The sequence below is a fragment of the Phyllopteryx taeniolatus genome, chromosome 11 (assembly GCF_024500385.1).
Source record: "Phyllopteryx taeniolatus isolate TA_2022b chromosome 11, UOR_Ptae_1.2, whole genome shotgun sequence".
In the NCBI taxonomy this organism is placed as follows: Eukaryota; Metazoa; Chordata; class Actinopteri; order Syngnathiformes; family Syngnathidae; genus Phyllopteryx; species Phyllopteryx taeniolatus.
This window is the reverse complement of record NC_084512.1, coordinates 26,380,247-26,405,955: the sequence shown is the minus strand read 5'-3', so window position 1 is coordinate 26,405,955 and position 25,709 is coordinate 26,380,247. Positions and strand designations below refer to the sequence as shown.

General features: G+C 40.4%; 1 protein-coding gene across 1 annotated transcript in view; it reads right to left on the bottom strand.

Moving 5' to 3' along the window:
- LOC133486254 (sprouty-related, EVH1 domain-containing protein 2-like) overlaps nt 1–22,139 on the bottom strand; it is a 31,032-nt gene extending 8,893 nt beyond the window's left edge. The window contains exons 1-4 of the mRNA XM_061791131.1: nt 21,574–22,139; nt 6,187–6,379; nt 5,750–5,918; nt 2,397–2,461 (exon numbers count right to left, since the gene is read on the bottom strand). Of these exons, the coding sequence (XP_061647115.1) occupies nt 2,397–2,461; nt 5,750–5,918; nt 6,187–6,379; nt 21,574–21,602 (456 nt within the window). The 5' untranslated portion in view covers nt 21,603–22,139. The remainder of the gene's footprint in view (nt 1–2,396; nt 2,462–5,749; nt 5,919–6,186; nt 6,380–21,573) is intronic.
- Between the last annotated feature and the right edge of the window lie 3,570 nt (nt 22,140–25,709).

The window sequence follows — 25,709 nt, the reverse complement described above, 5'->3', positions numbered from 1 at the left end:
GGGTGGGTGCGATGATTGGGTATAAAAGGAGCTTCCCTGAATTGCTCAGTCACTCACAAGCAAAGAGGGGGCGAGGTTCACCTCTTTGTGAACAACTGCGTGAGAAACTAGTCAAACAGTTTAAGGACAATGTTCCTCAACGTACAATAGCAAGGAATTTAGGGATTTCATCATCTACGGTCCATAATATCATCAAAAGGTTCAGAGAATCTTGAGAAATCACTGCATGTAAGTGGCAAGGCCGAAAACCAACATTGAATACCCGTGACCACTGCATCAAAAAAAGACATCAATGTGAAAAGGATATCACCACATGTGCTCAGGAACACTTCAGAAAACCAATGTCAGTAAATACAGTTCGATGCTACATCCGTAAGTGCAACTTAAAACTCTACTATGCAAAGCAAAAGCCATTTATCGACAACACCCAGAAACGAAGCCGGCTTCTCTGGGCCCGAGCTCATCTAAGAAGGACTGATGTAAAGTGGAAAAGTGTTCTTAGGTCCAACGAATCCACATTTCAAATTGTTTTTGGAAATTGTGGACATTGTGTCCTCCGGCCAAAGAGGAAAAGAACCATTCGGTCCGTTATGGACGCAAAGTTCAAAAGCCAGCATCTGTGATGGTATGGGGCTGGGTTAGTGCCAATGGCATGGGTAACTTACACATCTGTGAAGGCACCACTAATGCTGAAAGGTACATACAGGTTTTTGAGAAACTTATGCTGCCATCCAAGCGACGTCTTTTTCATGGACGCCCCTGCTTATTTCAGCAAGATAATGCCAAACCACATTCTGCACGTGTTACAACAGGGTGGCTTCGTAGTAAAAGAATGCGGGTACTAGACTGGCCTGCTTGCAGTCCAGACCTGTCTCCCATTGAAAATGTGCTGCGCATTATGAAGTGTAAAATACGACAACGGAGACCCCCGGACTGTTGAACAGCTGAAGCTGTACATCAAACAAGAATGGGAAAGAAGTCCACCTACAAAGTTTCAACAATTAGTGTCCTCAGTTCCCAAACGTTTATTGAATGTTGTTCAAAGAAAAGGTGATATAACACAGTGGTAAACATGACCCTGTCCCAGCTTTTTTGGAACGTGTTGCAGCCATAAAATTCCAAGTTAATGATTATTTGCTAAAAACAATCAAGTTGATCAGTTTGAACATTAAATATCTTGTCTTTGTAGTGTATTCAATTAAATATAGGTCGAACATGATTTGCAAATCATTGTATTCTGTTTTTCTTTGTTTAACACAATGTCCCACATACAGAGAATAGCTTTGTATATCTGAGAGGAGCTAATTTTAGTCTGGTTGGGTGAGAGAGTCGTCGCATGTACACATGCACATTGAGTGCATTTTTTTCCCGAATTTGTCATCTGTAAGCAATTAATTTTTAAGGGTAATGTAAGATGAATTTGAAATGAAATGGAATTGTTTTAGGATCACAGTTTGTGATGTATTTATGTTTTAATCTACATTCAGACCGTTAATGAGAACACTTACAAGGAGCATGGAGAAGATGCTAACACTGAACTAACTGTGTGGTAAAAGGCCAACCCGAACTGCAGTCAAAGGGCCTATGTGACTTTTCGGCTTAATAACACTTTATAAACCCAGTTTATTTATTTACTTCGTCTTTTATTATGTTTTTATATTTCTCAATACAGTGGTAATTTTCTTTCTTAAAAACTGGATACAAAATATGGTGGTATTTTTGGGGGATGGAACGAATTAATGGCATTTCAAATTCATTTCAGCGGGGAAAATTGATAGTAAATTTCGTTACGAGCTTGGTCACAGAACAAATTAAACTTGTAAATCAAGGTAGCACTGTATGTCCCCTTTAAAGAATCAGTACAATCGGTAAATGTACTGTATTCGTGTTCCAAGGGAATTTCTTTGAATGACCATCCCTAGCTTTCCCAAATTCAAGTGTAGTGGAGTCTCGTGACAGCTCTGTAGAAGCCTGCCTCGGCCTCTTTGAGTGCTTGTTTGCGTCTCTGCGGTGGCGGTACACTCCCAGCAGAGCACCCATTAGTCTTGGCCATCGCAGACAGCCAGAGTCCAAAAGATGAACCCACGAGGCACTTCCTCTCGTAAATCAGCCGCCCCGCACTAAGCTGAGAAACAGCTGCGAGCCGCTCGTTTGCTCACTCGCTGCTCTCTTTTTAATTTGCCCGAGTGGGTGGGGAGGGGAACGGGTCAGGCACAGCGGGGGTAAAGCGAGGCGGTAGGATACAGGAAGTAACCTTCTGACCCTGCCTGCTGCTCTTGGTGTTGGGTTACAAGGAGGTTGGGGGAGGGTCCCTTTTTTAAAAAAAAAAAAAAAAAATTATTTTTTTTTGCAAACAGCTCGTGTTTTTTTGCTAAACGAAAAGAAAACATGCTTACGGTGAAGACGTCGTCATCGCCCAGCTCGCCCTCGTTCTGGAGTGCTGTAGAGGAGGTTGTGGAACCTACAGAGGAAGAAGCGGGGAGGGGGGGCGGGGGGGGGGGACAAAAACAACAACTCAACAACAGTACTACAGTAGTTATGGTGACTCTGAGGGCCGCTGACTGTAAAATTCATGAATGTATAATCACCTTAACATATTACATACAGTATACACAATTCCGTCCACATTTGATCATTATTTTTAATAAAATCAGATATAGTGGTACCTTGACTGACTAGTTTAATTCTCTCCGCGACCAAGCTTGTAGCTCACTTTACTCGTAAAAATCAATGTTTCCCATTGCAATCAATTGAAATGCCATTAATACACAAAAATACATTTTTCAAAAAAAAAAGCTTTAAGAAAATTAGCACTGTATTGTAAACTATAAATATACAAACATAACCGAATTTAAAGAAATTAACTGGTTTTATAAAGTGTAACTAAGCTTAAAGTCTCCCACATACACTGTAGTTTGTGTGTTGATGTGTACCTTTAAGGGGCGTGGTCTCGTGAGTGACATCAGGAGCTCTGACTCCAGCTCGGGTTGGCAGTTTACCACGCAGTTAGTTCAGTTTGCATCTCCTCCATGCTCCTTGTGAGTGTTTTCATTTTGTATTTGTGTGTTGGACTGTTTGTGCCATTCAGTGCATTGACTATCTGAAGCTCTCTTCTAAGTCATATTTTGGCTTGCAACAAAGCAAATAAAAAATAAAAACAACAACAAACAAGTGATAGCTCGTAACTAAAAAAAAACGATAAGTTGGAGCACTCATAAGTCAAGGTACCACAAGTATTGTTGAATTTATGTTAAGAAGGGATTTGGTGGTGTGGAAATGTTTGTCATGACTGTTAAATGTTGGTACAGCATTTCTGACAAAATGAAAAGAACAAATCCATTTTGCAAGAAACATGAAGTAGATACACTATTTGCTTTAGGGGGCCACATAAAATGATATGGTGGCCTGGAAAAGACCCCCGGGCCTTAAGTTTGACCCCAGTGCTTTATGTTGTGTACCACTTACCCCAAAGCTTCCATGAGCAAAGAGTGTTCCTATAAAGTCTATTTGGAAGATTGGGACAATAGTATAGGGACATTCCACCAGAAATGTGGAGTTGGTTCACCATTTGCAGTTAGAAAAGCTTCCAAGACTCCCCTGGGAACACTCTGCTTTGTGCACTGGGAACAGAAAAGGGCCTTTCCCAAATGGTTCCCACAAAGTAGACGGTTGGTTGTCCAAAATGTCAGAAAGGCTAAAAGATTCAGGCACAAAAAAGTTCCCCCCCCCCCCAAATACACCTCTAATGCACTTTAGACTTTAAGTAATTTTGCTTATGCTGTAGCTTAGTTTTACGGCAGACTTATGGCACTCACATCAGCAGACATCAGACACGTGTCTGATTTTTATCTACCTTCAGAAGAAGCCTGGTTCTGATATGATTCATGCTTCCCCCCCCCCCCCCCCCCCCCACCCTATTTATGCAGTCAGATGCATATCCCAAATAATCTAAACCATGCAGTATAAATCCAGGCTGCGTGACTAATTAATCAATTGAGACCCTAGACTTTGACTAGACTGTGTCCGCGGATCTTTAAAGACCCAGTTTTTCATGTTTAAAAAAAAATAATACATTAAATATACAGTATGTGAAGGTAAGGTTTTATCGGGCTGATTGGTATCGGCCGATATTTAGCATTTTATGCTGATCGGCTTTAATGTCATAATTTGACGATCCGATCAATGACGTTATTGATCGGTTCCGCAGAAGACGTTTACGCCGCTTCGCCATTGTATTGGTATAGTATTGGAAATATCTGACGGCCAAGAAAGTTCATTCATACATTCAAGGACAAAATGGTCACCGGTGCTCTGGACAAGAGAGGACGTTCGTTTAACGCTTGCTTGAGGTATGTCTAATACGATACGGCTCGCAAGCATGCAACAAAACGTTATGTAGCCTAGCAAGCTAGTGCTAGCACGAACGGTTGTACGTAAACATGCCGGCGTTCTGTCGAATCATGCTCTAGAGTTTCTGTGTGAAGTAATTTATTTAAAAATAAAGTAATTTAATTACAGTAAGTTAGCACCCAACATTTCTGTCATGTTGTAATGTTGGTTTGACCTGACTGATTAGAATACACGATCTGACTAGAGCAGCGATTTCCAACCTTTATGGAGCCAAGGAACATATTTTACAATTGGAAAATCTCACGGCACACCAACAAACAAAAATGTCACAAAAAGTGGATACATGAATTGTTGTATTTACTTCCTGCCATCTAATAGAAGACCATTCATTTGTTCTCTCTGTCACTATGCCTCCCTGGCATAAATAGAGGAACAAAGATACATTATTTAATGTAAATATAATGTTTTGAGCAATTAAGTACACAAGTATATACAGTAAATGAGCAGGTCATTTAAATAGACACATTCCTCCATCTTGTGATCGGCTCGGTAATCGGTTATCGTTTTTTTAAACTCGCTGATTGGTGATCGGCCCCAGAAATCCTGATCGTGTAAAGCCTAGTACTGAATTGTTGAGATATAGCATTCAACAGTTTTTCACCATCTCAGTTGTCTGAATTATTTGGGTGGGGCTAAAAACTAGCCCATTGACATGTAGGCTTGGGCGTCTACTTTCTGGCATAAAAAAAAAAAAATAAAAATCATCACATGTCGCTACATGTTACACCCTTCGACGGACACAGCAGTGTGATGCACGGTCTGCTGAATTTTAACGGAGGGGAAATTGTCCCGTCGGCGCGGCTGCCGGCATTACGCCTCTCTGCGACCCGTGAGAGCGTGTGCAATGTGCATTGCTGGGAATTCTCGCCAGGAGAGAAGGCACACATTTTGATTGACAGCTGAAAGTTGCACAGGGCGGGGTTTCCGGGGCATTCAGTGACACGCCCAGTGTCTGGAAGCTGAGAGAATGTCTCAATCGTTGACCATTTTGAAGCCTGATTTCACATACTTTACATATTATATAAATATATATAGACATAGTTTATGCTATTTTTTTTACTTAACTTTTTTAATTCATTAAAATTTGGCAAGCTTGTAAACAATACTCTTCCCTGTGATGTGTCAAATTTGGACATTCTTTGGGTCAGTTTACTGGGCCTTTAAATCGTTTAATGCCACATCTACTTCTCAATTTTTGTTTGGATGTTGCTATCAAAGTTATAAAGTTTACACAAAAATCTAAAACAATTGAATGAAAAAGGAAGTATGGCAGAACTTGATCGTGCCTTCCTGAATGTCATTTTAAAAACTCGATGTTAGCGGTGACGTCGCCACGTACCTTCCGCCAGGTCCTCGACGGCCTTCCGCACCCCCCTGTCGAAGGCCCTGGCATCGGCCGGACTCTGGAAGGACAGGCCACACCTCCGGTCCTCCACCTTCCAGTGGTGAAAGGTGGGTGTGGCGATGGTGTACACCAAGTCCTTCCTTAGCGGGCAGTCCATGATCACCTGCCAATCAAACGGACATCAGTCAGGAGTAGTGTTGCAGGAATTTTTTTAAAGATGTAAACTTTCTATAGGAATTAATGGGAATAAAGCAGGAATTTACTACTGGTAAATTGAGTTGATATTTTATGCCAGTAGAGGTACCTAGACCAATGCGTGCCCCAACTTAGTTTCATGAAAATGTTCTGGAAACTTACTGGAAAATATTCAACCATTGTCGAGAAACATTTTGTCAAACTAAAATATTCGCCGTTTGTGTGGGGGGCATCACCTGTTTGTCCCGTAGCCGCTCGCCCCGGATGAGGAACTGGGAGATGCCGGAGGGCGGTAGCTGGGGCAGCTCGGGCGGCCGCAGACGGCACACCCCCACTCTACTGAGAGCGCCCCCGTCCTGGGCCAGCCAGCCTCCGCTTGAGTCGTCCCGCGTCATCACCACTGCTTTCACACGCACGATGTAGCTGTCACTGCAACATCGCAGGAAGAAGAAGAGTTAGACCCCCGATCGGATCGATCACCTATCGCAGGATTTTCTTTTACAGTGAACCCTCGCTATATCGCAGTTCATCATTTGCACTTTGCACCCCCTTTTTATCGTGGATTTGTAAGCAACCGGTTTTTAAGTGTTTTACAGTGTACAGTCTGGTTTGAATAGAGTTGCCTACTTTCAATGTGTTAAAGTAGCAGTTATTTGAAGGTTTATAATTACTGTAACATCTATGCAAAATTGACTGTCTGTTGTCGTACTAGAGCGGCTCCAACTACCGGAGACAAATTCCTTGTGTGTTTTTAGGACATACTTGGCAAATAAAGATGATTCTGATTCTGAAATTTTCGTCAGCCTGGCATTTTGCATTATTTGTTAGCATTAGGCTAGCTGACTTTCATTAGACGAAATGATGTTTTCGTTGAACATTTCGGTGTTTAAATAATGTTGATTTCTCTTTTGTTTTATGGGTCAGTTTTACAATAAACTTCGACTGGGCGTGACAAAACCAGCTTGAAGCAAGCACGCTGTACCTCTTTTAGAGAACTGTGGGAGTGAGAGAGTGAAAACGGGCACTAAGGAATACTTTAAAAAGTGTGTTTTAATAAGTTTAAAACTTGTTTAAGTGGTTAAAGTTTGAATGTTTTTTTGGGGGGTGGGGGGGGGGGGGTAAAACCATTTTTTAAAAAGTATGGTCTTGATTCTTTCTGTATGGCAGATTTTCACCTATTGCAGATGGGTCTGGCCGGATAAAACGAGGTTTCACTGTATCATCCTTTCCCCCGTCGAGTTTGCTTTCACACATTGGCAGAATGTTTGAGGGCGTCTGCAGTCACAACTTTGCCTCGTCCTCCGATGTGGGAGGTGTTAGAAGCACACGCATTACCATCAACACATTTAACTGACACTGCTTTTAACTTTTTTTGTTTTTTGTTAATGGTCAGGATTTCTATTTTTTTTACCTTTATACTGTAGTTGGAGTCCCATCAATGTCACATGAAAATCCCGTGATTGGACTACATGATAATTAATGCGTATCGAAATGACCAAGGAAAACAAAGTTTTCTCTTCTGGCAAACAATATATTTGTGTGACAGAGTGCAAAGACTCCATTCATGTTTTTTTTTTGCGGAAGAGACTTACGTGGGAATAAACCACAACAGCGACCAATAAGAACGTGTTTTACAGTAAGTTCAGTCGACAACTTTGTAATTCTGTAACAAAGTGCAATTTTTTTTAGGGGGGGTTGGTCTTCACAGCATTCAGAACATATATAGAATATAAGGAGGTAAACAGTGACAATATTGCTCTTTCTTGTTACTCCCCAATTTGCCAGTCATATTCAAAGAGTGAGCAATTTTACTTTATTTTTGTTTTATTTTACAGGGCGTCCCTAAAGTCTGGACACACAGGTAACGAACAACAATATGGAGTTATCGCATTGACTTCACGGGAATCTTGCAAATTATATTATAATATTGAGCGTTGGATAAGTGGGGGGCGTGTTCCATAAAATTGTATAGATTAATTCCCACTGCTTCTTGTACAAATTCATACATTTAATAATCAGTCTCTCTGGTGAGTATTGCTTTTAAATTTTTTTGTTTTTGTCATGCTAGTCAAAAAATATTAATTGTGAACTGCTCCTAATGATGTTCGTGGCAAAGTTGCGTGTTGTTGCCCTTTTTGTATAGTATTGTTTTCTTTAATTGCAAAGTGATTAGTGGTGGTATTACGACATGGAATAAGTCAGGTAAGTGCCCACTGAAGGCCCTGGTACCAAATGCTTGGCCTGCTACTGTATTGATAATATTCCAATTGAATTAACTGTCATTTCTTGAAAATATGCATTTTTGCACATGTGTGCATAGTTTCAGAACACCCTGGATAGTGGTTAACTTCCCTTTCTTCTTTGATAACAGCTTGGATTGTAAAATTGGGATTTTTTTTTCAACATTGCCTGTACAGTTAATTGACTTTAAATAATACTCTATGGGAAATTGTTTATTGGTGGTGGTGGTGGTGGTGGGGGGGGGGTTGAACAAAATGGAAGTCAACCAGCGTCACAGAACCCATGTAGGAAATTCCACTGTAAACGGCCAAAAAAAAAAATGTTTTTTTTGTTTTTTTTCATACATGCAGACGGAAGAACCTGCGACAGTTTAGTCTACGGCGTTCACCAGTACAAGACAAAAGAGTTGTCATGTTCCAACATGACAGTCGCCACCCTCCATGGCGACACAATGAGCTCGGTGCACTGATCTGACAACAACAGGAAGGAGGCTTTGTGTATGCGTGCGAGTGTGTTTTTAAAAATGAACATGCAAAGCGGTGGGTGGATCGGCGCTCCACTGTTTGTCTGTCGTCACGCCGTCAACCAGCCTGTCATTCAGTCACTTTTATGAATGTGCGTGGGTGGGAGGGAGCCGCTCGACCGGTTTCGCCACCTGTGCTGTGTGTGTGTGTGTATGTGGGGGGGGGGGGGGGGCACTGTCACGGCACTGTCACGGCACTGTCTGTAAGCTAATTATATAACAACACCTCTCCTCCATCTCCCTTTTCAGCCCTCACTTGCTCGCTCACCCACCGACACACACATCTGTATTTCATATACGGTAGCATTCCCTTGGCTTCTAAAACCTCAACTGAGGCCATCTTCAGTCATAACGACAGGTCGTATAAATAGACCGGGAAGGTAAGATTCGTCTGAAAACACCACAAGATGTCTGACAAACGTTTCCTCCCACTTTTTGTCAGATTTGCTAAATAATCCCGAAGTTATTTTTAAGGTCAGGAACTGAATTGAAATTAATGACTAGGCTACCACGATCGAAAAATTATTGCTGAACTAGAGGTTGTACGACTAAAGATTTTATGTAGTCGACTATAATGTGATCAAAGTTGATTAATTGATGAAGTCATTGATATTGTTTCAGCACAGTACATCTTTTAAAAGTAGCGAGGATCGGAATAGCCGAACAGCAGACAGGCGAGCTGAAAGGCCTCTCTGTAAATCGGCCGATTGGAAGATGAGATGCCAAGAACGCGTGATTAGCAGCTAGTCGACTTCGAGCTTAAAATGATGCGAAGTAGTAAAGTTGACTCGAATTGGTTCAACCCATGACTCAACTAATTTTTTTTTTTCTTTCTGAAATCGAAGACTCTCTCTTTGAATGTTCTACACTCCTGTTTCTACACTGGTGTCACCTGATGCCATTTTGTTCTTGTTCTTCAAGATAGGACCAATTTGGCCTCAGCCACAGGATATCCCTCAGACTTCATTTGTCATAGTCAAGTGTTTTAAAAAGAATAGTTGGCTACTGTTGTTTACACACAAAAACAAGCAGTCTTAACATGAACTGTCTTATAATTGTATCAAGTTGTCACTCCCCATTTTGATGTGCTTAAGACCACAAAATATAGTTGAGAGCAAATCAACTGCACATCTGTTGAATTGCAGACAATTTGCCTTAAGAGACATAATTTTCTATCACGCCCATCCTTACTGTAGTTGTAGGAAATCAGTAAGCCCTAGTAGAAGAAAGCAACCCTATAGGCCATGTTTATTTGAAAACATTTTAAAGTTTATCATTAAGGTTGTTTCAGCAGTCGAAGTTATGTTAGTGGCTCATACCGGTACCGGCACATGGAGCACTCCGTATTTCTGTACGATGCCTGCATAAGGATACCGATCAAACGTTGATTCCATCGCAATGTATAAGGGCACATATCAGATTTTTTGGGGCCTTTTCCAGAAAATACTTTCTCCTGGCTTCTGATTGGTTAAAAGAGCCCAAGAGTTAGCAGTCACAGTGCTGGCGTTGTTTGAGATCCTAACATCCTGAAACCGCTCTGTTTCGATCAACATCACAAGCTGTTTCAGGTGAAGCTCCACACCGCTGACTTTGGGTAGACTTTAAACACATGTGCGACAGGTTGGCCCCCACGCAGACCACCCACAAGCAGCAATAACAAAAAAAAAAAAAAAAAAAATCCAGACCTGTCTAGAAGCACACATGCTCCAAGATACACAATAGCTGCTATCAGCGCTGTCGGAAATGTGAAAATGTCACATTTCGGTCGAGTCTTGTGACCCGCGTTTAGGGCCCCCGTCTGCTGACAGGCCCTATAATCTGCGGTGGGAACACACAGGGAAGAGCCACAAGCCCTACTTTGATACACACGGCGGTGGAGGCGGCCACCGCATGTTCTGGGCCAGCACGCAGACAAACGTACACGGGCGCACACGAACATTTGGGGGGGGGGGGAATCTAATTCAGTCGAGGCCAAAGTGATGAGCTCTTTGCGAAGTTCCTTGCCTTCTATAAAGTCAAATTCTAGGACTTCAAAGTCATTTTAAGTTCAGGTTTAAAACTACATTTTTCACAAAGGAAAAAGTGCAAAGTACAACTATTCCATTCTAGGATCAAACTGTTCCCGTCGTTAAACCTTTAGTAACCATACAGGCAAGGCTTGAAGTAACATTTGAACATTGTCAACTCAAGTGTGAAATAAGTTCTTTAAAAGTCCGATGTAAAATATAGCCATCTAACTAATAACAAAATTACAGAGATGCCACACACATCTATTTTTTAGATGAGTGGGATGAGTAATGCTGCGCGTGGTGACATTAGCATTTTTAAGTCCTTAATCCGCTACATGCGGAATCATGTCACCTGACCAAAACCCAAAAATGGGAAAACTGGCTTCTTGGGTATGCTATGTTAAACGAGCATATACGGTTTGATGACATGATTGTTCGAAGCCGAACATATTTTTCTTTATGGCTGGTGACAAAAATCAAATGCATGTAGATCAGTTATTTATACTAATATGATATGTAAACACGAACGAAGCCCCAACATCGAATATTTCATAAGTCATCTTTGGTGACATCTTTTCTTTAAAAAAAAGACATTGTAGCCGTTAAGTTCCTATGGTTGCTTTGATCCGGTCTCAGTCACCATTGACCCGAACCGTGAGTACGCGTTCGACCCGTTTTGCCGAATGCGGAAGTCGTTTGCGTATATACTGGATTTCAGGCATTTATTTGTATTTTCTCATCTGTTGTTCAGTGTTGCAAAAAGCCAAAGAAAAAGCAAAGCTCAAACCCAAAGGTCTTATGAGCTATGTGTAGGGGTTCTGAGTGTTTTGTGCTACTACTTTATGGGCATATTTTCCCCCATTTTTTGGGGGGTCAGATTCCGAATTGTCGTCATTAAATGACTTTTACCACAATCTAAGTGATGGGAGAAATTAAATGTTTCATGTATTGTACTGGACTTTCAAGTACTTTGTTAAAAAGTCTGACAATTTTAATGTAAAAATCCAACCTTTACCGATTTAACTTTTCACACAGTTTTTCCTGCTTCCTATTTGTTTTGTTGCCAAATGTGTTTCCGCAACGAAGTTGGACTACGTGCGATTCATTGGCAACTGTGATAAGAGTGAGGGCAAATCATGAATCACATCCTCTTCTCATTTATACAGCCTCCCTGTCATCAGGTTGAAGGTCAACTGATGACGGGCGTGTTGGGCTTTAAAAATTATCAGTGAAATATAGTGACAAAAAAAACTACATTCAGACCTGCAACACAAAAACTGTTCAAAGCACTAGTTAATGATTTTTAATGATAATGATAAATGCTACTCGAGACCTGAGCAATTCAAACGTCTTAAAGCGTCACAGTTGTTCAACAAAACAACCAGTTTCTGTGCTGAGTGTGAAATTTAACACCCAAGATTCACTATCCACGTCCCATCTACCTCAAAAGCAATTGTTGCTGCATCAGCTGTGTGAACAGGCACTTACCACTCCGGCAACTAAATCTCAATATGCGCCAATTTACCAGGAAATGTAAATCCTAAAAGTAACGCAATTGGCTTCCCTTGGCTAAATACAATCATATAAACTTGTAACATCCTGATTGGTGGTCAGTGTAATGTTAGTGATTACATGTGTAATTAATATTTTTAGCCTATTCAAAAAAATTCCAACAAATACAACTTCACCATCTACGCTTTTAGGCTAATAATATGCGTTGGTAGACATTTTTTTGTGCAGCAATACGAGCAGCCTAACAGGGTCGGCCAGTCGTCAGGTTGTCACGTGTGGCATCCGACTCATGCGTGACTGATTGTGATAATACAAAAAAAAAGGCTCGTCCTGTGTGATAAGGGCGGCGACACTTCCTCTGAAAAAGGCTTACAGGGCCGCTCCTTGGGCCAATCAACACTAGCACGCATACGCACAAAGACGCACACAGGGTACGCCGCTTCGACCGGACGCCACATGTGCAAGCCAGTAGGAAGTCACGGCGACACTTCCTGGTTGATGAGCTCACGTTGTTTCGCACCGTCGCCACGCATAAATCTTCGACGATGCACGTGTTGGCTTTGTTGATATTTGCTATTCATATTCTAGTGTCGGAATTTTGAATTCAATGCGCTTTTGCTAACCTTTCCCAAACTTACATTCAGTCCATTTAAAGGCGAAGATCATGCAAACATGATTAAATTAAAATTAATTATTATTTTTATTTTTTTTTAAATCGCACGGCGCACCCCCTCTCCCCTAAAAACATCCTTAAAAAGTAAAAACTAAGCCCATTTAAAAGTGACGATCATTCACACTTGACAGACAGTGCACACAGTCTCTCCCGCTTACACACCATTAAAAAAAGTCCAAGAAAACATGATGAAAAAAAATATATACCGAAAAAAGCCCGCTTGACAGAGTGCATGATTGGGTGCACCCCTGATCCCCGCACACACCTTCTCAAGACATTCCAAACATAGCTCATTTAAAGGAAAGGATCATGCAAACATTAAAAAAAAAAAAGCATTAAAAGATTAAGTTTGACAAATTGTGAGATTGGGCGCCCCACCCTGGGAATAAATCCAATTTTCGCACAATAAATGTTTTTATTCGGGAAAAGCTTATATTTAACCCTTATTTCGTTGTGGGGAAAAAAAATAGATTGATGATACACCCCCTCGCTCTTCATGTGCTATGGTAGCAATTATGAATATCATAAAAATGTCATGACAGCAAATCACAACAGTCAATGGCATCTCAAAAATCCCTTTTAAAGAATCTGTGTTTACTCAAGTAACGTGGTGAGGCATTGCGGCTATACTGTACGTACAAGTTTGACACAGCTAAAAAGAAGTGGAATCAAAAGCTAGCCTATTTCCACGGCAAACAAAAAAACAAGATAGCGAGGTGAAGCGAGTTCATTCCCAAGTATTGACACTGTCGCCTCCCGCAGGGACGTCGTGATCGGCTTCCTGCCAATCGGACGCCCTTATGTGGAACACTCGGTCTCACGTCCGCGCGGAGAGTTCGCTCAGCCAGCCAGCCAGTCAGATGCGTTTGCAGTTGACATTGTTGACGGGGCCCAAACACTGCCATAAAATGTAGCATAAGGTTCTTTTAAAAAAAAATGTAAATAAAAAATTCCAGGATTTTTTTTAAAGAGCCCCCCCCACCCCCATTTATAATCGCCTAATGAAACTACGCAACATTTAATTCTATTTTTTGAGGGGAAAAAAAAGTCGTAATGTTACGATAACATTCATATTATTTAGAGAGAAAACATGTTTTATTATGAGTAGGATGTCTTTTTTTTTTCTTTACAAGAACAAAAACATTTTGTGGGGATGGAAAGTGGTAATGTATGATATTTTTACGAGATAATCTCAATATTATGATTTTGACGTCAAAGCTTAATGATGACGCAAAGTCATATTTTAACAAGTGTATTTCAAAAATACAACTTTATTCTCATATTACACACTTCTGAAAAAAACCCCACCTTTAATGTGGAACAAATTTATTTTGTCAAAACAAATGCCTCAAAAAAATGGGACTATATTAAAAATAATGACTTTTGTTCTAAAACAAATAGGACTTTATTTCTGTAACAATACATCCTTTGTTCTTAAAAAAAAAAAAAAAAAAAAGGACTTCACGCAGCGAGGTCTGATTTATGTAATACAACATAACCATAACTAACTTTTAATTGGGTCAAAGCTAAACTAGGGAGGAGTCATCGGTTTATTGGCCGCCTCCATACTTGTGTGTATTTTTTAAACTGTTTTAACGTTTTTTTTTTATTTTTTATTTTTTTTTATTGTAAATCATTTTGCGGGCCCGCAAGCTTCTAGACCCAATTTTGAGGACCCCTAGTAAAGGTTGCAAGCCTGTTGCGGATAACACAAACAGCAAAATAATCTCATTTCTTCTAAACCTCTTACAAGGTCAAGCAAAACCCCCCAGAATACTTAATATCCTCTTATACTGTAGCAGCTAATACGTTCAATCCAACAACATTGTTTTTAAATAGAAATGGATAAAAAGTGTTGCCTTTTGAGGACGCAAAACGCAAACATGAAAGATATTTTTGTAAAGCACATGGTTTTCTTAACAGTCAAAATACTGAAATATGTGAAAACGAAGAATGTTACGAGTTCAATGTTGGCATGCGCGAGTACTTTGCAAACCAAAACAACAATGGCAGTATATAATAATGGCATGTACTAACGTTTGTGCGTATGATGCGTATCCAGCAAAGTGTACATTATGACAACTTCGTCAAATTTGGACAGTTGGACACTTTACGTACATTACTGTAAATTCCACAAACAAAAACAACACAGAACTGTTGTAGCGTTTGTGCATAGAACGTTTCTCCATCGAAGTGTCCATAAATGGAGATTGATTAATTGTGTACATTAAATTCTAAATCCACATACAGTGTACGCTGTTAACGCAAAATGCAAAGACAATGTCTTTCTGAGGATGCTGACGTGAAAATGTCGCCTTAATTACAGCATTTTTAGTCGTTAAGGGTCCCTATCTACGGAGATCTTTTTTTATGTCTGTATGAGAATTTTTTTATTTATTAAATCTTGGACATTGACGTGCAACCCTAGCCTTAATTTGTGTACAGCGTTTGGGTTTTTTAAAGGTCTACGTGGATAGTTTTTGATCTCCTGTACATGAAACGATTAAAAAACGCAAAGAGAAGATATTTTGACAAATATGTTGACAAATAAACGTACCCTTAACTGCAGTGTTTTCATAATTATCTGATCTTGGTATGTAAACGTAGCCTTCCTTTGCTTTGCGTTAGCGATGCATAACCATGGGAATTTTAAAAGGTGCACGAAGGCATTTTAAAGATGCATGTACGTGAAACTTTTCAGAACCACTAAGGAAATACGTTTTTTAGGAACATGTTGGTTTGTTAACATAGCCTTCATTTGTTTTGTTAAATACTTAACTCACATTTTCTTACTCTAAATCTTTTTTTACTGTCACAGTATCTATAAAAAATACCAATGTGTTTACTAAACGTTGTTTTTTCTTGGTCTCTATAGTCTCAGTCATCCAGGTCATGGTAATCCGCAAAGGTTGAATCGAGGCTACTGGATTCTTGTTTGAGGTCCCCCCCCCCCCTTCCTGACTTTGACTATTAGGCTAGCGATATAAACTAGTGAAAGATACTCAGAAGACAATTTCAGGAGGACGGGTAGTCGGTACACATGCCTGTACTGTTTCTTTACAAACTGATATCACCCACTTACTGACCCAGCATACCTACTACCATGTCACTATTGTATGTAAAACTTTTTTCAAAAAAGTGAAGAACACACCTTACGAGATTATTGTACCCTAAACCCATAAGATCGCCGTCCTTGTGTTTGATAACTTAATTTTGTTTTCATAAACAGTCCGATGTTTTCGCTTGTGGGGGCGTTTAGGGACATAACAGTCAGCCGTCTGATATTCGATGTGATTTCCGGCCGAGTTCTTTGAGTTTAAATAACCCGGAGGGATTGTGCTTGTTCCACTAATTGACTGCGCTTTATGTTCCCCGGGAAAAGCGCCACATAAAAAAATACATTTGCCTTGCCTGGAAATGCAGAGCACATGATACGTGTATATCGCGGAGGAGCCAACCACATATATTTACATCAATCTATCTCTAGTGAGATGAGAATCTGAGATTCTAAGTGTCAAAGTTGACAACTCCAGCTATTATTCCAATCCTGGTCATCCCCTCAGCTGATGAGCAGAGATTAGTTGTTGTTTTTTTTTTTAATGAAAAAGGACAAACAATCAGGCTCCATTGTGTGCTCTTGGGATATAAACAGCTCAGGCTATTATATAAAAGCTGCGATGAGTACAACACAGGAAACACTGTTAACAAGGATCTGTTCCACATGATAGTGTGTGTGCGTGCAAGTGTGTGTGTGTGTGTGAGATGGTGGCGGAGGGGGAGGGAGGGGGGGGGGGGGGGAGAACCATGGTTTATTAAGTTCATAGAATTGATTGGAATGCGCTGCAGACATGGTGTTTTAATTACGCACAGTATAGTTCCAACAATGCATGTTGAAAGACGGGCCTCCTCCGGGTTATTTTCAGTGTCCGCGGAAGTGTTTTCACGGTGTTAATTATGCTTAGAAATGACCCTTAATCCTTAAATCTGCTGTTTTAATGTCTTTACTGCGTCTAAGCCAGTTTAAACAACATGATCGATTTTGGGTAAATCTGTGGAAAAGATTTGACGTCTTTGTAATTATGTACCTGAGAGTCTGCAATCACTATAAAAAAATGTAATACGACCGTAAATAAAAAATATCAGCTAAATTACCACATATACACAGTGTAAGCGCTCATAGTGAGATATCTTAAAACACTTGACATCGGTAAACAGTTTGCATTAACAGTTGGTATGTATGTTGACCCATGGGTCATCTTGTTAGCGCTAGCCAAAAAGCTTGAATGTGTTTTTGTCGAGAGTGGACATTGTTTTTGAAACATTTCCAAAACATTCCTATATCAGAACAACTTGTTGCTTATTGCTTTAATGGCCAATTGTGGGCCGATGGATATTGCTGGAGGAAGATTCTTTTTACGATGCTGCTAACTTGCTAGCTTGCTAGTAACCTTGCATGCATTAAGTCTAGCGTACTTGGAGGTCTGGAGATTATTTTTTTACATCTGTATCTAACATGTTTCCCAAAAATTCCTACAACGGAAAACAATTAGTTTTAAAGGTCAATTTTTGGGAAGTCGGACAGTGGTTCAACTTTAAAGTGCTGCTAGCGTGAGCTGATAGGTGAAAATATTTTATGCACCTGGAGGCCTCAGGAACAAAAAAATAATTTTCAAACTACCAGTACTCTTTTGACATTTTTTAAACTTAAAACATATCAGTTTTACCGACAACAAAACAGGAGGGTTAAGGGTATCCGATCAGCCCGATAAACTTCTCAAAGACGTTTTAAAGCCTCTAGTGACGGAAAACGCTTTGCTTCATTTGTATGATATGTCGAAAAGCTCCAATTTGGTATGTTGACAGTACCTGGAGTCCTTAACCCTCCTGTTATGTTGCTTCTGAGGAACAGCAATCATGTTGCCGGGTGAATTGGAAGCATCTGATGACGGAAAACGGGCTATTTGCGAGTCATTACCTTGCTAGCGCTAGCCAAAATGTTAGAATGTGTTATGTGAAAAGTACATGTAAGCCTTAACCCTCCTTTTGAGTTGTTTCACAAGAACAGCAGTTGTAATCCAAGGTCAATTTGAAGTATCCGATGATGGAAAACAGTTGGTTTTCAGGCAGACGGGCCAGTGGGTCAACTTTAGGATACTGCTAACTTGCTAGTGATAGCCAATAAGCTTCAATGAGTTATGTTGAGAGTACCTGTTGGCCTTAGGGCAGGCTTAACCCTGCCTCATCAAGGACAATCAATATGAGGTCAGTTCAGCTGACTACTAAATAGACCGGAATGCAAACACATCGCAATTGAAGTCATGGGGGTGGGGGTTTCCATCACATTCGGAGGACAAAAATGCCCTCTGTTGTGAGTATTTCAATGTTTCTTGAACTAAAACAACAAGGCTGGGCTACAGTTGGGTCATATTTTAGGAAATTCCTCAAAGATGACGTCTGTGGAGGTAAACTTAGGTATGTCGGAGGTAGTAAATGCCAAATCAAGGCTATTTGAGTGCACTTCGTGAAGGCCAGTGGCACAAATTTAGTGCGTTATTCTTGACAGTTATTACCAGTCGCCCAAATTCCACACCTAGCAGGGGTTATTATAGTCTCAATATCAAATGCTGACAAATATATACTGGAGGAACAAAACAGTCTTAGCGAGGCGGTGAACATGCAGACCACAACTCGAGCGTCTGCTTTGTGATGAGTGTTTTTTGTTTGTTTCGGGATCGGAGATGAATCGCTTTTCCGCGGGATGCCGACTGACCACAGATGCATGTCAACAGCTATCTCGCTGAGAAATTACAGCCAAAGATAAAACATTAATTCCAGGCATAGATATGGTAGACAAATGTTGCATTATTTCTTGTTTGCAAATGATTGTCCATTAGTGCTGTGAAATGTTAGCATCTGTATTAGGTTCTCGTGAGTTGTGTATTTTGATAGTTCCTAATCTGCCCTCATGATAACTATTGTAATATAGACAGTGCAAAAGATACAACTGTGTTCCTTTCCGTGTATTGGGAAGGATACATGTTGTGTAACTTGACAGTTAAAGGCCAAAAACACTGTTAGCATGTATGCTCTATTTACCAGCATGAACGTGCAGACATGGGAGCTCAAAACATAACTCACACACAACACGTATACAGCGTTCCCTCTTGATATCACGGTTCACCTATTGCGGATTCATTGCATTGCAGTTTTTGTTTCATATTCATATCGAACATAAGTCGCCATGTCGCAGGATTTTGTGTGTACGCTGTCATTTTTTTGTGGTAAAAGAAATGCTTCCTAGCCTAAATCATTAAAACTAAAAAAAAAAAGGAGAAAATAAAATCATTAATTAAAACGCATATTACAGTGACTAAAATGTACACAGTGTACAGTACTACTGTGCATAATTGTATGTTTAAGAGTTTAAAGGGTGTTTAAGAGTATAGAAAGTGTTTATAAGGGTATGGTAGAGGTTAATAGGAGTGTGGAGAAGATTAAGAGTCTGGGGAGGTTCATACAGTTTTAAAATATTTATAAATGATTGAAAAAAATACGTCCTCGCTACTTTGGATTTGACCTATTGCGGGGGTGGTCTAGAAACTAACCCCTGCAATAAATGAGGGATTACTGTATAGCTATCATGTTAATACACTTTTACACGTAAACAAATATATGCTGCATCTACTAATATCAACACGCAGACAAGCTATCGCACATGTATATAGAAATTGTACAGATATACTGTCCGAGGACTTGTTGTTAACAAAAAGCACTCTGTTAGCATTTACGTACACTAAGTTTACTTGCATGAAAACACAGGCAAACTAATTTGCAACGTGTATACAGATATAGTACAGATGCACGAATGGACATTTAAATATTTTCTGTTACTATTTTGTACGTATACTAGCAACAAAGCGCAGGCAAGCCGCTCACACGGTAACTTCCATGTATATTGATATAGTTCAGACACATAAGGACATGTTGTGTAACCAGAAAACGGTGAATAGCCAAAATGCGCCAGCACTTGAAATCCTGAAATTTTCTGTGGGAATTTACGCTACATTTACTGTGACTGAATGTGCACAACAACAACTATGGAAACCCTTTATTTTCAGTAGTCTCAAATTTTTACTTTATTAAGGGATAATGGATAAAACGACATATTAAAGTGCTGTATTCTATATATAGGGGAGAAGACTTGTGTAACTTGACATTTAAACGTCCAAAAATTGTCTCCATTTTACAGCCAGCTCACAAGAGAAACGCTGCATTTAGTCTCAAATTGGAACTTTACCAATAACAAGTATACACCATATTACAGTGTTGCAGTCCAGGGTGATATACTGTATGTTGTGTATGTGTAACTTGATATTTAGACGTAAAAAAAAAATAGTTTCTGTTAGTTTTCTATGCTTGCTAGCACTGAAGGCGTGAAGCTAGCTCCCATAGGAACCAACGACAGAAATGCTTCAGTTAGTCTCGAGTTTGAGCTTTTTGTGAGTATTTTCCAGCTAGCTCAAGACAGAAGTCACTATGAAAACGCTTCAGTCGCAGATTTATCCATAGATATCCATCTACGAACCTAGATACGAATACTGTCAAATATGCGTTGGAAATGTCTAATTGTATAGTTATGGCTAACTTAGGTTTGTGCTAATAATTTAGCACACATAAGGCGTAAGTCAACTTAGAAGGAGCTGTGGCTCTCTCTCTCTCTCTCTCTCTCTCTCTCTCTCTCTCTCTCTCTGTCTGTTGCCCCCGCGGAGGCGAGTGCGGCCGCCGGCCATGAATGGGGAGACAGCTCCGGAAGGTTTCCAGGGCTTTTATGAATGAGGACAGCGTCACGCTATCGCAGCGCAAACATCCCCCCCCCCCCCTCCCGGTGCCCTTCGGCCTCTTCCACACTTCCTCCAAAAAGCGTCCCCACCAACACAACACTAATCGACATGGCAGAGCCAAAATGGCGAACCAGCATAAACGTAAACGTCTCAATGTTGGCTCGATAGGGAAGCCTCGTGCAGGGTGCTCACGCACGCGTGGCGTTTAAGGCACGTCGATGTTATTTTTTGACCAACGCAAACATGTTAAATGTTAGCTTAGCGACATAAAGTGGGCTCGGTTTTTTTTTTTTTTTTTTTTTTTTTTATGAATGGGGGTATGCAAATGAGGCGCGATTGAGAAAGACATGGCGGATGAGGCGTATCGGATATCTCATATCCTGTGAGACTTCCCCTTTCGGTTGGAGGCACCACACGCTCGCATGCACTCGCTCTCACAGAGCTGGACACCAAATAACACACGCCGATGGGACCACACGGCGGCCTTTTGTCGTTGTGGTTTGATCGGACGGAGCGAGAGCTCCAAGCACGCTCAGCCGGGGGCAGCGTTTGCAAAACGGGGGGGCTGTTGGCCGGGGATCCGCTCACGAAATGTTTCCGATCCACCCACGCTTCTCCTCCTCGCTTTTCTCTAAACACAAGGTGGCCCTTTCGAGCTACCCACGCAACCATCATTGGTATATTCTGTTGTCGTTTATAATCTACAGAAGTTATAATAAAAAAAGAAAAAAAAAGTAGTCGAGACCAAGTTGAGCACGAGAGGGGGATGCAGTGGGGGGTAAAACGGAGGGGTCGGGGAGGGGGGGGTGTATATGGCTACTTACTCGTTTGGGTGTGTTTCTTCTTCTATCATGTTTCCTCGCTTCACCTCAGGTCACGTAGCGCGGCGGATGCGTTCTTCTTCGGCCTCGTCATCGCGTCGATCCCCGCTACAAATCCACATTCATCACCAAAATATCCCCCTGGAAGTCTTTTGTGTGTACAGTGCGAGGCCCCCCGCTTCTCCCTCGTCACCTCCCTCCCCCGCCAGCTGCTTTTCGATTGCAAATGTCGACCCCCACCTCCTCCAGATATCCTCCAACTTTTCAGCGGGCCAGCAGGTAGTGTTAGTCCGACGCAAGCCTTTCCTCCCCCCGCCTTGCCGGACAATATGGACTCGCCCTCTGGTGCTGGCTGGTTGTCGTTATTATTATTATTTTTTTTGCCGCCTTTCCCTACCCAAAAAATATCCTCCACACGACGGTGCTGAGTGCGATTATAATCTTACAAAGCGCCTTGTAGTCGGCGTGGGGTGGCCCCGCCAGAGCCCCATCTCTCGCGCTGCTACTCCATGTTGGATTGCGAGGCAGCCAGGCAGGCAGCCCGAGTCGCTCCAGCGATGCTGGGGGAGGAGGCGGAAGTAGTGACGTAGGCTCCACTAAGGGCTGGGAGCCACATGCTCCCCCAGCCCCCATAATAAATAGTACCCCCCCCCCCCCCCCGCCCCTTAGCTCCACTAACCACCATATCATCAGACAAATGCTAAATTAGCTCATGATAACAACTGAAAACGTACACTTTATGTTTTTTTTCAATTAGACTTCAGATTGCTCATGGTTTTTAGCCTGGCAAATACGCAATGCATTCTCCATGCATACTTTTTGGAGCGCACTAATCTCCCAAATCGGGCCCCGGATGTGGGAATATCTTGCTTCCCCGAATCTGCATCGTTGTCGTTATCACTCTGTGGTTCACATTCCTCAACGCTGCTGCTGTCCTTGTTTTTTTTCTTCCCCACCTTAAAAGTCCCAACATCTCAAAAGCAATCAATCAAGATCTCAACCACAGTTGACTTGACCTCTTTCTAGTTAATTCCCCCCCCCCCCTCCCCCCCACATTGTTGTCATAAACAAAGATGGGGGAAAAAGTAACAAACCAGTTTTGACAAAGTAAAGAGTAGAAAATAAATATTGGGAGTAAAAGTAAAAAGGCGTGAGAAAAATAAATACTCTAGTAAGTCGACACATGATCAGGATCAGGATGAACTTCGTCCCAGATGGAAATTTAGTTTTGAACGCTACAACATTACTACATAAGTATACAAACGTTCATTCATTCGTATCCAGGACAATTCACGACGATAAAACGCTCCATATGACATGCAACATAACCCGCATGAAAAATCTGCTCAAGTACAGTAACAAAATAGTGCGTTTGTACATACAGGAATGTATGTATATCTATGCAGGATATGTATAAGTTGTAAAGTTATTGTGCATTTTAGTTTCATCCTGAAATGTCACCTGGAAGCCCAACATCCCACTCATTCATTCATAGCCGTGTATCTAAAAAAAAAACATTTTTTTTCTACCTAAAGCATTTTTGTTGCTTCAAAAAAAAATGCTTTTCAATGTAATAATATAATTAGTTGAAAACCAAACATCTCCCAATTTCATGATTTTGTTTTTCTTTTCATCCAAAACACAAGATAATGTGTTTTTGTGGTGTGAATTATTATTTGGATTATTATTTTTGTCGTTGTCTGTTGTTGTAATGGTGGACACGCTGGACCCATAGTAGGACTTTTCAGGCCTTGGCGGAGATCTGTGCTCAGCTCACCTCACAGTGTGGCAACATGCAGTTCCGAACTCCCACGTGCGTCATTGCACAAAAGCCAGATTAAAGCAGTTCAATCTTTAACCGAGACAATTGCTCTGGATTTTGATCTTTTTCACACCTTCTGAGCCACTTAAAGTGTGAGCAAATGAGATGTTTTTAGCGCCTGTGTTTACAGCAGCACTAAACACTGGACTGCATTGTTTGTTTTTCTAAAGAGGGGATCAAGTCTTGACAAATCCTCAGGCAGGATTTCATGAGAAAGTGCTATGTTGTAGCGTCCTCTACTGGCCATTTTCGCCTTTTTTTAAGCGCAGTGCTCAAGGTCAGTGGGGCCTTGACCTACAAGTTGAAGCCACAATCGAATCTCTAATCATCTTTTGTGTTTTTTAATAAAAAAGAAAATAGCACTGTACAATATGCTACTTTAGAAAATCATACGTGAATAATGTAATTGGATAGAATGTAAATAATTAAATAGTTCATGCGTCATGATTGTCCATTGACATTGTGCCGCTCCTTCTGGTGTGTGCACATACGCCTCCAGGGGGCAGTATAATCCAGACATGGATTTTGTAATAAACGAATGCAAAATACATTTGTATCCAATGATATGTCTATGGCTTTTTTTTTGCATTGTGTGTTAACATTAAGCTAGCAGATTTCGCAGGTTATATTATATGGTTTGGTTCAATCCACATGTAATTCCCTTTGTTTTGTTTAAACTTCAACTGAGATTTGCGATAAACGGCTTGAAGCAAGCACTTGGCATCTTTTTTTTGAAGAATCGTTCACTATCTACCCAACGGCGACTTGTTGAGAAATTCACTGTCACCATTTAGTGCTGGTAACTAACATGTTTGCTTGCAGCTCAAGACAAAAAACAAACACACACACACACACAAATGTCTGAGCAATTGATCGTAGCCCCAAAAGCCCATAAATTGGGGTATCACTGTACTTGAATGGCAGCTTTGAAAATCAACTATTGGGAATTATTTACTAAAATCCTGCCATTATGATAGTTCTTTTAACTATAAGAATAAAAGTCAAACTACTACAAGAATAATTGATATATGGACGTAATTGTGTAGCATTACTTGATCAAGTAAATAAAACAACGGCATTCTCATATTCCTTTTTTTTAATATTACAGTGTATTCTTGTAACATTGTGATTATACCCTTATAATTGAAAAATAATTATGTGTTTTGTCATAATTTCAAAACAAAATCTTGTACTTAAAAATATTGTCATTAAAAATGTAATTAAAATATCTTTGAATTAAAAACAATTCTCATTTCTTTCGCATAATAAAAATGAATTCCGCTATTAAAAAAAAATCATGTAAAAAAAGTTGTAGTAAAAAATCCTGCAATAAATATATTGTAATTTAAAGAACATTCTTGCCATTAAAACAGTCATACTAAAAAAAGCATTCTGTTTTAAAAAAAACAGACAATCCAAAACAACAGTTATTTCCCTATATTTAAAAAAAAAAACCAACATTTGCATATATTTTAAACACATTGTTAAAAATAAATTAACTTTTGTTTATGCTTAAGATCAGCGATAAGATTTTTTTTCTTCTTCCTATTTTTACCACTTTTTTTTTCACGTAATGGGACTTTTCTTTTCATTTCACATGCCCGATGACTGAACACTGGAAGAGGGCCTATACTGGCACCGTGTGGCTGAAATGGGGATCGCCCATTTATGTGCATGACTCAGAGGATGGAAAATGAAAAAAAAAAAAAAAGTTCTCAAAATGAAGAAATCTCAAGTCCTTGATTCTTGTTTCCACAAAGAAGTAACTAATAGATATAGATACATTTTGTTTGAGATCTATCACATCATGCATCTCATTAGTTATACAGTATCGTTTTTTTTTTTTTCCTTTAAATGTGGCCTGGTTTCTATTTGCGCTTTGGAGGCTCATTCATCGAAAAGGTCGTATGTGTATACACGTCGAAGCTTAATGAGAGGCGACCTCTCGTTCATCACCGGCCAAGTAAACAGCATAGAGTGTTTTTCACCGTCTCCCTTGGCACTACATCACGTAAACATGGCCGCCGTGGACGTTGAGTATGTGGGACTAAACGGGCTCAGATCTTACGACTGTACGTGAATTTATTATTTCACTGTTCAAATACATTAGGAGCAATTAAGAAGAAGGGGGGGGGGGGAAAAAACGTCCCCAAGGTTTTGACAGGAAAGTGAACTTTCCGTATTGTGGCTTTAAATGTCTGGACTGCAAAGGCCAACATTTCAATATTTCCATTTCGGTATTATCCTTAGACAACATATCAAACTATATTTGATATTTAAGAGATTTCCCATAACGAATAATGGAAACCGAATAACA